The sequence below is a fragment of the Prionailurus bengalensis genome, chromosome B1 (genome assembly GCF_016509475.1).
Source record: "Prionailurus bengalensis isolate Pbe53 chromosome B1, Fcat_Pben_1.1_paternal_pri, whole genome shotgun sequence".
Classification (NCBI taxonomy): Eukaryota; Metazoa; Chordata; class Mammalia; order Carnivora; family Felidae; genus Prionailurus; species Prionailurus bengalensis.
Window position 1 is genome coordinate 162,126,272 of NC_057344.1, and position 16,042 is coordinate 162,142,313.

General features: G+C 42.7%; 1 protein-coding gene across 1 annotated transcript in view; it reads left to right on the top strand.

Moving 5' to 3' along the window:
• The first annotated feature begins 385 nt into the window (after nt 1-385).
• KDR (kinase insert domain receptor) overlaps nt 386-16,042 on the top strand; it is a 46,701-nt gene continuing 31,044 nt past the window's right edge. The window contains exons 1-9 of the mRNA XM_043572622.1: nt 386-771; nt 4,986-5,079; nt 7,076-7,272; nt 10,518-10,648; nt 10,879-11,047; nt 11,640-11,779; nt 12,521-12,698; nt 14,125-14,239; nt 14,331-14,494. Of these exons, the coding sequence (XP_043428557.1) occupies nt 705-771; nt 4,986-5,079; nt 7,076-7,272; nt 10,518-10,648; nt 10,879-11,047; nt 11,640-11,779; nt 12,521-12,698; nt 14,125-14,239; nt 14,331-14,494 (1,255 nt within the window). The 5' untranslated portion in view covers nt 386-704. The remainder of the gene's footprint in view (nt 772-4,985; nt 5,080-7,075; nt 7,273-10,517; nt 10,649-10,878; nt 11,048-11,639; nt 11,780-12,520; nt 12,699-14,124; nt 14,240-14,330; nt 14,495-16,042) is intronic.

The following is a 16,042-nucleotide window of genomic DNA, read 5'->3' on the forward strand; positions in this document are numbered from 1 at the left end:
GCGCTGAAGACGGTCCAAATTCTGGCGCGCCTCCTGAAGGCTCGGTGTCCCACGCCTGCGCTCACGGCGCTGTCCCCTCCTTCTGCTCCCCTACCCTCATCTCGGAGGGCCTCAAACTACTGAAGCTTGGAGTTTCTCAGAAGCCGTTACGGGCTACATTTTATCTCTACGGAGATAAACAACGGAGTTGTTGCACCTGGGACGTTCTGCCTCGGGCGACCTGGGGCCAGATGCAGTCCCAGGCCAGCGGGGAGACGGGGAGATGCAGTGGGCAAGGGGAGCCGGAGATCCAGGCCCGGTACCCGGCTGAGAGGCGGGACCTGCGGCAGAGGGGAGCCCCGCCCCTGCCCCGCCCCTCAAGACCCCGCCCCCAAGCTCTAGAGTTTCGGCCTCCGCTCCCACCCGGCACTGAGTCCCGGGACCCCGGGAGAGCAGGCGGTGGATGGTTGTGTTTCCTCTGCCCGCGCGGGGCATCACTTGCGCGCAGAAAGCCCAGAGCTGTAGCGCAGCCGGGATTTCCTCTCCTCCTGGCACCCGCAGACGCCCCTGCAAGTCGTGGCCGGAGCCAGAGCACCCTCCCCTTTGCGCCTCACAGTCCTGCGCTGCGGCGCGCGTTCCACCTCCGCGCCTTCTTCGCCCGGCAGGCCCGGGGAGAAAGAACCGGCGCCCGAGTTCTGGGCAGGGCGCCCGGCGCGAGGTGCGGGATGGAGAGCAAGGCGCTCCTGGCCGTCGTTCTGTGGTTCTGCGTGGAGACCGGGGCTGCCTCTGTGGGTAAGGAGCCCACTCCCCAGAAGGAAGACGGAGAGGTCGGGTGCGGGCGGAGAGATGGGGATGCGGAGAGGTCCTGGAGGCCGGATCTAACTCACACTCAGAGAGCTGGAGAGTTGGAAGTGACTTGACACTTTGTGGTGTTTCATTTACCAATGAGGAAACTGAGGCTCTTTGGTGGGCCCAAGATGATCCAGAGAGCCGGTAGTCTCCGGAGCGCAGTTCCTTTTCCACGACTTTGGTCTGCGACAGGGGCCTCGGCTGGAGCAAGTCCTGCGGAGCCGACACACCCTCGGGCTTTCGGGAGGCGGGGGTGGGAAGGCGGGCGCCCGGGGCTGGCAGGGGAGAGGTGTTCCCGCAGGCGGGAGCAGGCGCTGGAACGCTGTCCGGCTGGGCGCACCGCACTAGCCCGGACTCGGGGAAGGAAGCCTTGCAGGGAGCGCAAGCCGGTTCGCTCGGATCTAATCGTGCACTAGGCTCTGCCTCTGTAGGAGTCGAGCAGGGACCCCGGTGTGCCGTTCCCTTCTGGCTGGAACCCACAAACACACCCACTGTATGAGCTGCATTTCGGGGAGGGAAACTTTTTTTCCTTGCTTGGTGCGGGATGCCGCTCTCCTTGCAGAGAGAAGGTGAAATTGGGCTCGGACTCGGGATTGTGACAGCTGCCCAAAGTGTCTCCAAGAAACACTCACCTTCTTATGTAAAAGAGTGACATCTTTTAAAGCTTTGGTCTTTGGGATAAGCGCATGATCAGAAGTTCACGATCTGAAAACTTACTCTGCGGGACTCCGTACCTGGATACAGCGCCACTCGCCACTTTCCTTGCCACCTAAAATTTCAGTCCCCTTCAGGATTAGGAACACACATGCTCTTGGTGCAATGAATGTCTGTCTTTCTCTCTTCGCGCTCCCCGTCACCCCTGCCCGCTCTCTTCTCGTATCTCTTTTCTGTAGCCACAGTTTGCGGATTTCCAGATTTCCACTCTTTGGAGGGTGAGAAAGGAGAGAGGGTGGAGAAAAGGAAAAAAAAAGAAAAAGGTCAAATGATTCAGGGAAAGTTCCTTATATTGAAATAAAAGAGTCTTAAAAAAGACACACTCGTACACTGTTAAGATCATCTGTCTATAGTTATTGAATTTTCTTGATAATGACTTGGTTCATCAGGGCCAGCTTCGCCATGGACACTCATTTGTCCATGGACACTCATTTGTCCCTGACAAGACGTCTCTCTCCCCCTTTACAGTGTGGAACATGTGGTTGTTCTGTATCCCACAAAGAAGTGAGTTGCTTCTAAGCCTGGGGTGTTTCATAGCGCAGCAGTGTAACTGTAATCGGGTTGCCCTGAATATAATGATGAGGTTGCCCTTTTGGAGTGTGTGACTTACTTAATTGGATTGGACTATAATTGGTGCCATCAAATTCTAGAGACAGAGGCACTGTTGTTTTTCCTTCCTGTCTTTGAGCTGGAAGGGTAATAGCACACACATGAATTAATTTTGGTTAGGGGATTTGAACATAGAAGGGCTTTTTATGGACTAGCAACATATGCGCTTCTTACAGTTATTTCTTCAGAATTTCTGAAGAGTGGAACTTAAACCTGCCAATGAAAATGAATGAAGCTTAAAGGAGCAAAACAAAATTGAATGTTGGTTGGTCTACGGATATGAATTTGAAATTATCATTATTGATACAGTCTTGCTGAAAAAGATTTTTGTTGTGTGCACGTCTCTAGAATAGTGTGGTGTTGTCTTAGCTTCCTGTGAATGGAGAACATATCTTTAATGAATTTTTTTAACATAAGAAAGTGTGGCTAGAGTGTGAGATAATCTGGGACGATAATTTATGAGAGATCTTCAAGAACTCTTGTTTTGGCTGTAGGGTGAACATAACTATTTAGAACTTTGCCTTTACTACCATTTCTTTTTCCCTCACATAAATGTGTCCAAATAATGGGCTCTTTCTCATTTGGATCATTGTACAAATTGTTTTAAGTTACTGTTTTCAACACGTTTCTCAACCTAGTGCTTCCCAGTCATGTTTGATATTTGTACGCATCCAACTAAGTTGTTTTCATTTTCCTTTTCTTAAACAAAGTGAGACTCCATTGTTGGGAGGCTTTTCTGTTGCTTTTAAACACGTTGCTTTATTGTTTGTCTACTTTGGGGCAATTTTTTCCTTCCATATTGAAAAATGCTGTGCTGATTAACTGATCCTGATATCCCAGATCAATAGCTGTCCAAGAGTGTCCCGTAGACCATGTATGATCAAGTCACCTGAAATACTTGTTAAAATGCCGATTTGTAGGGCTAGGGATATCTTACACATCCTAAAGTTTAAGAATTACTACCCCAAACACAAGTCAGTACCAATACCAATTAGTTTCTGAGATTTATTGATATAACTTAATTTCTGGTTTTTTTTTTTTTTAAAACAAGGATATTGATCAACAAATCTACAATTATATCAGCAACTATTTTGCACATCTGGGTGAGTGTGTAGAAATATGTGTGATCAGTTGTTCATTTTACCTGTAGCTGTTCACACTGGGGTCCGCAGATATTGGGTATTTGCACTCAGTATGTGCTCATTCTGTTTACTCATACTTTTTCATATTTGCTAATACTGTCTTATTTACCCAACAAGATCAGTGCCAGTTTAGGCTTAGAGAATCACTGGTTCTCTTTTGAAAATTATTTATTTATTTATTTTGAAAATTCTAGTGTAATTAACATACAGTGATATATTAATTTCAGGTGTACAATATAGTGATTCAGTAATTCTATACATTAGTGCTCATCATGATACGTGTATTCTTAATCCCCTTTGCCTATTTCATCTACCCCCTACCAACCATCAGTTTGTTCCCCATATTTAAGAGTGTATGTTTATTTGTCTCTTTTGATTTTCCTTGCTCATTTGTTTTGTTTCTTAAATTCTACATATGGGTGAAATCTTTGGTACTTGTCTTTCTCTGACTTAGTTCACTTAGAATAATACTCTGTAACTCCATCCATGTCCTTGCGCATGGCAAGATTTCATTCTTTTTTATGGCTGAGTAATATTCCTTTGCATATATACCACATCTTCTTTGTCCATTCATCTCTTGATGGACACTTGGGTTATTTCCATATCTTGGCTAGTGTCAATAATGCTGCAGTAAGCATAAGGGTGCATGGATCTTTTTGAATTAGTGTTTTCATTTTCTTTGGGTACAGAGTCATTTGTTCTTAGTTGATACGACTTAAGGACCATATTAAGATTGGTGCTTACCCAGCATCCATCACTTTTTAAGGTGGTGTTTTGGAGATCTGGATATTAGTTAAGGCCCTATCATGGTGGACGGTTTTTCTTTCTCTGACAGTTTTTCAATACTTACTAGCTCTTTGCATTTTGTTCACAGAGAACTCTTGTTTTTTCTTGTTGTGGAGTGACCCATGGTGAGAATCTGTCCCGTTGTATTTGTAGGTAAAGACAGCTTTCTTGTGTTACAAGCTTGGTATCAGAAAGCTCAAAGTTTTGTTTAATAAGTTGAGATTCCTCAATTGTAATTCATTAGCATCATACTTTTTCAGTCTCATTCTCTGAGGAAAAGTATATGAATGGGCATGTTACATGGACACTGGCAAATGTTTTCTTTTCCTCAGTTCTTCTCATCTAGTTTTAATGTACCTACCATCTTCCAACTCTGGCAGTTCATTTACCAGAGGAAGTGCACTAGAAAATTGATAAAGGAAAAGGAGACAATGTCAGGGGCACTCCTCCCCCCTCCGGGGTACATAGACGAACTGTATAGAAATCTCTCTAAGTAGTATTCACTAATCAGCAATTTTGTCAAATGTGTGCATCCTATGCTTTATAAGAAATGTCAGTGGGTCCTTTCCCAAGGGAGTGAGATCATCAGATGAAGGTTCATTTGGTTTCAATGTCCTATATCCTTTTGTAAGACCTTGAAGTTGGCAATGCAGGAAAACAGGAACTCCACCCTAGCTCCGTGAATTGCAGAACTTTTGTGTTGGTTTATGACCATCTGCCCATTCTTCCTGTTATGACACAGCTTGTGAACTTTTACTGGGAATGGTGAAAAGTAAATTCACAGTTTTACACAATGAATTGCTGAAGAGGCCTTTTAAAGTATAGAGTATGCATTGTTTATAGAAGGTGTTTCCTATTGGGTCTGACTCAATGGCAACTACATTCATTTATTTAATTTGTTTCTAGGTTTGCCTAGTGTTTCCCTTGATCCACCCAGACTCAGCATACAAAAAGACATACTTACAATTATGGCTAATACGACTCTTCAGATTACTTGCAGGTAAGGATTAATTTTAGATTCAGATTTCCTGTGTTAAGTAACTCAGTGTTTATTGAGGGAAAATAATTTCCTTAGGCAGAATTATAATAGAGATGTAATTATACATGATGAGGTTTCTAATAAATGATTTAATAATGAAAAAATGAGAACGCACTTCTCCCAAAATTTTTGTATGATTTTGCTGGCATTTTTTTCTGCTGCCCTCTGCCAACACACACACACACACACACACACACACACACACACACACACAGAATAGCACCTGGAATATAGTATATAATAGATGTTCATTAAATATTGGATAAACAAGTGGAATTGAGGACTTATCCTTAAGGGATGCAGTTGAAGGAATTTGGGCCCTATTTATTATATTCAGGATGGCTCTTGGACATTTTATTTTATGGTTTTCTGAGAATTTTATTTTATGATAAATTACGACTGGGGTAGCAATTTAATATTCAGCCATTAATATTACTGAGTATGTGTTCTGCACAAGTAATGGACTTCATGCTTTGGCTTGATGTTGTGGAATGCCTCTCGTCTCATTTGGTAGCAAGAAGTCCTGCCCTTGATTTTTGTAACTGGGGAAGCAGGCTTCTTTGAAAAGAAGAAGAAGCATTTAAGTTTGTCTTACAGCCCCTATCCCGGAAGGAAAGGTAGAAGACTTTGGTGTTTAATGTAGCGACCCAGAGGCTTTGCAGGAACCTCTCAGTGTGTCTTTGGCAGAGACAAACAGGTGGAGAGATGGCTGGAGGTGATGTTGTCCTCTGAGAAGAGAGCTGGGGGTCCACAAAGAATCTTGGGCAGCTTACCGCCATTGAGAATGCTTGATGAACACCAGGTGTTCACCACAATGACACAGATCTATTTTAGACTGCAGAGGTGTAAAGGATACCCTTGTCCCCTTATCAAGGGTGGGTCACCAATACCCAGCCCTCGAGGAAAAAACACGGTAACAGTGCTATTTCTCTAGCTTTGCAATTTGAAGACATATTTCTTAGTAGATTTTCCTCGTAACCATCCTCAATAACAGAGGTTATTTAAAATCCCCACAGATCCCACATTCCCTTTTAAAAGTCATTCAAAAATTTTTTCTTATGTCCTGAAAAAGCTATGGAGTGTGTTAAAGTAACTTCATTAATGTAGCTGCAACTTCATGGAAATTTCAGATTCTTTGAAAGAAGAATCAATGATGTTGCATTCTTCTTTATGTGGACTGTCTTTCATAGGGCTTTGCCGGGAAGTGCTGCAGTGAAAATAACCTTTGTTTGAATGCAGCCTGCATAAGATCTACGAGACTCTTAGAAAGTTGCACCCTCTTCCTTCAGAGCCTCACTTCTTACCTTCCTGTGTGGCCACTCTTATCTGACCACTCTGGCTTCCTTGCCATTCCCCTGATACTCCAGATACTCCTGCCCCAGGGTCTTTACATTTTCTGTTCCCTCTGCCTGGAACACTGTCCCTCCTTACATTCAAATGGCTTTCATCAAGCCCCATCCCTCCAGAACTCTTTACTCTTTGCGTATTCTATATTTGCTCCATAGTACTTATCACCGCCTTACATTTTATTTACACCATTTATTTTACTTACTTTTAAAGAATTTCGCCTTTAAAGAGGTTTACTCACTAAGTCATTGCCTGTTTCTTCTAACTACACTAAAGTTCCATAACGGCATAGATTTTTGTCTGATTTGTTCACTGCTGTATCCCCAGACTTTGTCAACATTTGGCACGTAGCACATGTTGAATGAATATTTGTTGAGTGAATGAGTTAATTAATAGGAAACCCAGGAATTCTTATCAGTGATGTCTGAAGCCGAGTTCATGGCTTTTTGTCATTGGTGGCTCCAGCCTGTCATTGTTGGTAAAAAAAAAAAGGCTGTGAATCTGTCTGTTGAGTTTATAGATGTTTGAGAACCAAAACCTTCTGTTTTCTTAGAAACAGTCTCCTAGTGTGGCATTTCACATGAATACTTCCCTGGAATTAATTTTTCAGGGGACAGAGGGACTTGGACTGGCTCTGGCCCAACAATCAGAGTGGCTCTGAGAAGAGAGTGGAGGTGACGGACTGCAGTGACAGCTTCTTCTGTAAGACGCTCACAATTCCAAAAGTGATCGGAAATGATACTGGAGCCTACAAGTGCTTCTACCAGGACACTGACGTAGCCTCGGTCATTTATGTCTATGTTCAAGGTAAGTGGGTAAATGGAATGCATTTCCCAAGTTGATTTGCCAGTTATAAAACACAAGAGGTGCAAAGCAGAATTGAGTACAATGGAGTACAACAAAAGGCTCGCTCCAAAGGCTGTCTGCCAACAGGAATACACAAAATTCTCTCTCGAGGCTTCCCCCGAGGATAAGACTCACTGATTTGTTCTGGAACTTGGGCCCTGTTGACATCTCTGTTGCCCACTTGGTGTGGTTCTGATCTTTGTTTCTGAGGGAAATCTGTGTTCACAATTGGCTACGGGGATTTATACAAAGCCTTCTGATGTTTGAGAAAAAGAACCTGCAATCCTTGAAAAGGAAGATTCAGGAGTGAGTTATGGAGAGGTTTCAATGGAGAGATAGGTTATCTAAAACAGGGTAGGAGATTTTCCCAAGAATGCACCGGGAAACAGCCAAGGGCGCTGAAGCTTTTTTTCTACCTAAGAACTTTTCTTTTCCCACTTCTACTTTGTGAAAAACAATTTTCATCCTCTTGTGCAAATGAAGACACTACCTCAAAGAGCGTTTCGAGGACAGTGTTTCTTTCCTTCACTTGTGTGGTCTGAGATCTGGGATGATGTGCCACATCTTTCTAGAGTTTGCAGTTTCGGATTGACATCATGGAGGTCAATTTAACATCCGTGTAGAATAAAACACAATGTTACATGTATTAAGTATTTATGATATAAATGATTTTTTCTTTTGTGTTTCAAAAATCTTACACTACCTTAATTCTCCTATGCAAACCTAGTTATAATCCTGTCAGATAATTTTGGGGAAGGCAAGTGTTATGTAGTATTTTGCTTGGATATACTAAATATTTTCCTTTACAGTGAAAATGAGCTGGTAAGACATTTTGTTTATACATTTATATATATTTTTTATATCCCAGAGGATTTGAGGCAGGTGAAGATGGGTTAGACTTATTTTCAGAAGCATCTTTTGCAGAACAGGAATTTCATTAGCTTTGGGAAACACACTTGTGTCTCTCCATTTACATTTCAATAGTTCAATATGGTCAGTGCAGTGGAAGACCGGAGACTACACCAAAATAACGTTATGTCACTCCTGGACTGCACAATATTTGAGAATTATTTTTGCCCAGTGTAAGCACAGTCCAAGGTAGATTTCTGTGCCCTCCTCCTTCCTTTGCAGAATTTGAGAGAGACAAGGCTCAGATCTTCGAGAATTTCTGGCTCCTTTTGATCTGGCAGTCTTGGGAGATCAGGCTTTCTCAGAAGATTGCAAGGATTTCCTGCTTTTAGCCTGTCTGGAAGTACTACAAGATGAACCTCTCCCGTAATATCTCGTTATTTCCTTCTCCCCGAGTCAGGAAACCTGGAGACATGTGAAAATTCATTTCATGAGTTACAGTAAATATTTTATTTTGAGAGGATGGGTGGTTGTTTGGGTTTCTTTTGTTTATTTCCCTTTTTTGGAGTACTGAAATAGAATTGATTTACTGAATAGCTTTATTCTTACGTAAGGGGTTAACTTAGCTTCCAAAGACTTGTTCTGTAAGCAAGCTTGGTAATATTTCGTAGCATGTGGCTAAAAGGTAGGTAATATTAAGAAGTAGCAATCTCTGGCACTGTTTATTTGTGCACTGCCTGTCTTTGAGTATACCATTAAATTCTGCTTCCTGTCTAAGTCTAATGTTCTAGGAGGTGAGCGGTCCAAGATTTGGGTCATGAGGTTTAACAATGAGAGAGAAAGGATTGAAGTATTCCCTATGGAAAGCCCTTTATTTAATGTCCCCCCCCCCCCCTGCCCCGGTCCCTACCTTACTTCCTTAGTCTTCTGACCCCATTCCCTCCAGCAATGGATGGAGCCAGGAAGTGGGTCTTGGCCTCATAAGATAATGGGTATGGCATGTGGTGGGCTGGATTGGCTGCCTTTCTGTGCTTTCCAGCTGGGAAGGAAATCAAACCTCTGCTGTTGCAGGGAATTAGCTGCCTTTCTCTCCTTGGTTTAATTAACTCTTTCTCTACTTGGACCAACCACCCTGAAGGGCCCCATCAATGCTTGATCACATTTGTTGGGCATAGCAGTATGAACCATTATCTCTGTGAGATTTCAAGTGCAGTTTCACACCACAGTGACTCTATCTCTGGGGAACGGAGTAGTTTCCCAGCAGTGTATTAACATTGTATGGACCGGGGCGCCTGGGTGGCCCAGTTGGTTAAGTATCCGACTTCGGCTCAGGCCATGAGCTTGCAGTTTGGAGTTCAAACCCCGCGTCAGGCTCTGTGCTGACAGCTCAGAGCCTGGAGCCTGCTTCAGATTCTGTGTCTCCATCGCTCTATGCCCCTCCCCCACTTGTGCTCTGTTTCTCTGTCTCTCTGAAAAATGAATAAACATTAAAAAAAATCAAGAAAAGACCCCCATTGTATGAACAATGTTTGAATGACATGAAAATCTCCTTTGTTTTCTTCCCACTTTTTGCCACGGTGGCTTTTTGAGTTTTTGTCATTGAAGATATTAATGACTGCTGAAATCTAAGCTAAATTCAATAACCATTGAACATTATTTTATAACTAATCTTATATCTAGTCTTCACAGTCTTAAAATACTCACATAAATTTTTCTCTTGAGTAATTGAATCCAAAAATGGTTAGTTATTTTCTGCTTATTTTAAAGATCCTTTGGAAGCCATTAGTTTATTTTCATGATACTTAGACATTATTCACCTAAAGAGAGACCATGAATTCTTTTTAACATCAGTAAAACTCAGTCAGTAAAGTGTACACATTTAACTTTAAAATTACTTTAAAATTAAAAAAAAATTACTTTAAGATTTATGTACTTGAAAAAAGTTTAGTGTATATGAGGAATGCATATGTGTATATGAAAGTATTTATGAAAAATGAAGTATGCTTCTTCATTTTGAAAAACATGGTAATGATCAATCTGTTTAAATGTGGAGCCTATAAAATATACTCCACTTGTTGACGATCCTAGGGAGAAGAGTCAATTTTATTCTGGGAGTTTTCTTTCAGATTTTTCACACACACACACACACACACACACACACACACACACACACACACTCCGATAGCCACATATCCCTAGAGCTGGATAGTTGCCAGCAGACCAACCTGTGGATTCCTTTGCCTGGCGTGAAATGTCATTCTTAATCGTTCACTTCTCCGGTTAGAGTTTATGAACTTGAAACAAGACCAACTTTTCTAGTAAGTACCATTAACAAATGGAATTCGATTTTCTTTTAGATTACAGGTCTCCATTTATTGCTTCTGTTAGCGACCAACATGGCGTTGTGTACATCACTGAGAACAAAAACAAAACTGTCGTGATTCCATGTCTTGGGTCCATTTCCAACCTCAATGTGTCACTTTGTGCAGTAAGTTACATATTCTTCAATCATCTCTCATATTTTCATAATAAGAAGGGCAGCCTCTATATAACATATTGTCAATCATGTGTGTTAAAGATCCTTTGGGAAGGGCCAACATGATAATAAATAAAGCCGATTTGTATTCTTTACTGATGAATTCTTTAGTGATCATTTTACATGGTTTTCACTTTTGGGTAGCGCTTCATTCAATATTTGGCATTTCTTTCTCTACCCAGAGGTATCCAGAAAAGAGGTTTGTCCCTGATGGTAACAGAATTTCCTGGGACAGTAAGAAAGGCTTTACTATCCCCAGCTACATGATCAGCTATGCTGGCATGGTCTTCTGTGAAGCAAAAATTAATGATGAAAGTTACCAGTCTATTATGTACATAGTTGTGGTTGTAGGTAAGTGGACAGTTTCTTTCCGTATCATTAATATTAGACATTAAAGATTGGCTTCCTATATTAAGATCCTGAAGATTAAAGTATGGGGGAAGGACAAGGGATATTGAAAAAGATACTAATTCAAGATCTGGTATGGCGCAATTCATTATATCTGCTCTTCTCTACCGAATAAACCTCTGTGCAATTGAGTTTTTCACCTCTCTTGCCAAGACCAAGGATGGAAAAGAGTGTTATTATCGGAGCGTATTTTATGGAAAATTCAATGTTCAAAACATTGCTTGGCATCCGTTCTTTTAATTATACCTATTTTACGGAAAATTCAGTAATTTACTAAAGCTGGCTTCATTGGCTTTTGACTACTCAAATTTTACTGCTTTTCTATCCACCGGGCAACATCTTTGAGATTCCTGCAAGTCTGCTTTGTAAGCCTCTGTGGGTGATTTTGCTGGGAGTTACCAAGTATTGCTGAGGCCCTCAGGGAAAAATGATGTGGCATGTTTTGAAGCTGCATCATTTTGAAAAAAAAAAAATCCATGCAAAGTTATATTTGTTTTCCCCCTCTTTCTCTGTGTTTTCAATTTACTTGCTCCAGGGTACAAGATTTATGATGTGGTTCTGAGCCCCCCTCATGGAGTTGAGCTGTCTGTTGGAGAGAGGCTCGTCTTAAACTGTACAGCGAGGACTGAACTAAATGTGGGGATTGACTTCAACTGGGAATACCCTTCTTTGAAGGTAACACTAACAGTTCAAAGCCAGACCTCTAAATACTTTGATAATAAGCTTCAATGGAGTTTGCTTGAGAGAGATAGGGACTTGTCTGGCCAGATAAAATGTAAGGGCCTTAACTCTCTCTTTCTGTCTGTCTGTCTGTCTCTCCCTCTCTCTCTCTCTCTCTCTCTTTCTCTCTCTCTCTCTCTCTCTCTCTCTCTCTCACACACACAGACACACACACACACACACACACACACACACACGTACACACACTTACTTTAAAAGAACTACAGAACGCATAGCACCCATGGAAAACAGATGCAATGCCAAAAACTCGGTTCCACTCTGCTATAATCAGGCAGTGAAGATTAGTTTTTTTCTAGGTGATTACATCTTTCCAGGTTGCATTATTTCTCTGTGCTCCAAAGTCTTTGATCTATTTTCCCTTTAAGGGAATTTGTCTTTAAGAGGTGGCATGAGACATACTTCTCCTTAGACAGTGATCATACTTGCTTGTGTTTCTGTGGTACCTGTCCATCTCATTCCCACTATGTGAGGCTTTCAAAATCTTAATTCAGTTGGTTGCATTTATTTCTCTTGAAACCAAATATACTGGTAGCCTAGATGGTGTTAAAAGTTCTGAAGTACCTCTTATTAGCACGAATCGCATTCACCAAGGGCCAAGACTTGGTCCTGTGGGTATCTAGAAGCTACCAGGGGATATTATGCTGGACTTTGAAAGTTCAGTAAACTCTTTTTCAGCATCAGCATAAAAAGCTTGTTAACCGGGACCTAAAAACTCAATCTGGGAGTGAGATGAAGAAATTTTTGAGCACCTTGACCATAGATGGTGTAACCCGGAGTGACCAAGGGTGGTATACCTGTGCGGCTTCCAGTGGGCTGATGACCAAGCGGAACAGCACGTTCGTCAGGGTCCACGGTAAGCGACGCTGTCCTTTGAAATCATGCCATGCCTTGAAAAGCGAGATCATCTAAATGACATTAGGTCAGCTAGAGATTCCTGTTTTGTTCATTCAGAAGACATGTCTGAGCTCTTGCTAGGGAGGCCATATGCCCTAGAGATCAAGAGCACGGCTTGGGTTCAAATCCCAACTTTAATAATGAGATGAGCCGAGGCAGCAAGTGCTCGCTAACTTTTACTTGTTGCAGTTTTTGTGGCTGCCGTTACTACAGTATACTAAGCAGAGTGTTGTTACCTACGATAGTTTTTACATTTTCATTTTATTTCGAGGCTGAGGGGCCTGTGTGAATAAGCAAGGGCTTTGCAATTGAGGAAACCTGGATTTAATTACTATCTGTGGGGCTTTGAGCAAAATAACTTCGTTTCTTTTTTATTCGCCTTCACTGATAATCATGTCACATAATAACACGTCAGCGTCCCGGGGTTAGGTGGTAATTCATTTGGCACTCAACCTTGGGCCCGGGTAATGATTTTGGATTTTATAATACGGGCATTCATAGAAGGGCTCGAGCCGAGAGAGCCACGCTCTGGTTGACGTTTCCGTAGGATTGCTGCGTCTTTTATGTGAAATACTTTAGGGAAGAAAGGGCAGCAGTAGGGAGACCAGAGAGGAGGCTTAATTGCATTTATCCCGGTGAGAGCTGGTGAGTGGCTTGGACTGAGTGGTAGAGGCAGAAGTGGGGAGAAGTGATCTGGTTCTGGATATGGTTTTGAAGATAGAGCCAACAGGACCCACCCATTGACTCAACGGCTGAGGGGCCTAAGAGAAACAGAATGCAAGCTGACTCGAATCGTTAGCGTGAGGAGGTGAATGAGTGGTGGTTTTATTGACCGAGATGGGGAAGACTGAGAAGGAAGTGAGATTTGGGGCGAGGTATTGGGTGTGTTCATTTGGACAGGCCCATCAAACGTCCGAGTGGAGATATTTGATATGTAAGTCTGGAACCCGGAGAAGTCAGGGGTGAATGGCACTTTATGGCTGAGCCTGGAGGAGGGTGCAGATAAAGAGAAGGGGTCCAAGGACTGAGTCCCGGGGCAGATGGTGGGTAGGTATTGGGTGCAAGGGGACGGAGGAGGAGGAGCACCCGAGGTTCCTGGAGGACTTAGAGAAAACTTCCCAGAGGAGCAAACGCTTGAACTGAGACTGGAGCAACCAGTAGGCTTGCAGTGGCCACTCAGAGAGAGAGAAAGGTAAATCCAGAGGCCAGTTGATGGGGAGAAGCTGGACTGTGACCAAGGAAAGGCAGTGTGGGGAATCCCTGAATTGTGGCAACTCACACTCCCTAGATCACAGACTCTTCATTTGAAATGAAAAACTAAGCCAAATGACCATTCACTGAAGAAGTTGACATTCGTAGGAGTAATTATTTTTATTGTTTTCCAGAAAAACCTTTTGTCGCTTTTGGCAGTGGCATGGAATCTTTGGTGGAAGCCATCGTGGGAGACCGTGTCAGAGTGCCTGTGAAGTACCTTGGTTACCCTCCCCCGGAAATAAAATGGTAACTATTAGAAATAAAGGCAAAGCATTGTTCCCCCTGAAAGCAAACCCTTAAATTATACTAATTCCCGAGAATTTTTTTTTCCCCACAGGTATAAAAATGGGAGACCCATTGAGTCCAATCACACAATAAAAGTGGGGCATGTACTGACTATTATGGAAGTGAGTGAAAAAGATACAGGAAATTACACTGTCATCCTTACCAACCCCATTTCGAAGGAGAAGCAGAGCCACGTGGTATCTCTGGTCGTGAATGGTGAGTTTGTTCCGCTCTCCTTCTCGGCCCCAAACTGATTATAAAGGGTACGATTACGGCTTCCTACACAGCCAGGCCACGAGTCCTTTGTCACACCTGCTGCTTCACTCACATCAGGAACAGGCTTCTACGTATAAAAATGATCCAGGGGCGCCTGGGTGGCTCAGTGGGTTAAGCGTCCAACTTCGGCTCAGGTCAGGATCTCACAGTTCGTGAGTTCAAGCCCCGCGTTGGGCTCTGTGCTGACAGCTCGGAGCTTGGAGCCTGCTTTGGATTCTGTGTCTCCCTCTCTCTGCCCTCCCCTGCTCACTCTCTCTCTCTCTCTCTCTTTCTTTCTCAAAAATAAATAAACATTAAAAAAATTTTTTATAGAAATGATCCAGAGCAGTAGAGTTGAGATGAGGTGTAGACAGCACGCTCTGGACATACGTGCTTAAGAGGCCACGCAACTGAACTGTTCAGCAGTCACATGCAGCATTGATGTAGACGATACATTCAATGGCTGTATGCTGTGAAATAAGCACCCCTCTGGGAACTTATGTTCCCAACTTGTGTTGCCTTTGACCTTGTCTCACCTGGCGTGCAAATATTTAAGAGCCTTTTTGAATTTTGTGGGAAGCTGCTACTTTGAGGCACAGGCAGATCCCAGCTCAGAAGGCTTTTGCAGGTTGACATTGGTTGGCTGGAAGTTAAAAAAATTTTTTTTTTTTTTAAAAACAGGAGTCTAAGATCTATCTGACTCTGAGGCTCTAAAGGGAAGATAAAAAGTTTTTGATCTAAGGATGATTTGAACTTTGTTCTTTCAAGCTGAAAGTGTCCTGGATGGGGAATAAAATGGTATTATGGTCAAGGAAGTGTTTGAGATGCTAAGTCGATGGACAGCAGGTGTCTATATAGCAGGACTTATCAGGACCTTTAATATGCTTATGTATGTTGCCATTCTCCAGGGGGAGAGACATAGAGAATTGAGGGCTTAACAAAATTATTTGAGCCGAGCATCCTCCTCCAACCCGAGAAATCCACTCATCTCTTGCTCTAGACGCAGTTTGGGAAATACTTCTCTGTTGGCAATCTTTGTTCTCCCTATGGGCGCAGCACATTACAACTTCAGAATCTTCTCTTGTAACGTTAGGGTGCTTCCCCACATATCCTGCTGCTGCTCTGTATGTCTGCTGAGCTTGACTTCATTTCCTTGCTGGGACATCAGCTTCAGGGAGTATTTTAAAGAAAATAGGTTGCAGAAATGTCATTTAGAAGCCACTCAGGAGGAGGGGATTTGGGAAAGGCGAGAAGCTAGAAAGCTCATAAGTAGGGTAGGGAGAGGCAAATGAGCACAAGACAAAGATGTAAAAATGGATAGTGTATAAACCCATCTCGAGAATTCATGAAGCCACTAACCATTTGATTCACCTTAGCATTTACCCTGCCAGATAAAATGAACATAAAAAGTCAAAATTTGAGAGTATAATCCGAATCTTTAAGTTGATGATGATGGGAGAGTAGTTTTGCATTAATGACTTTGGAGCCAAAAAAGGAAAGAAAAAAAAA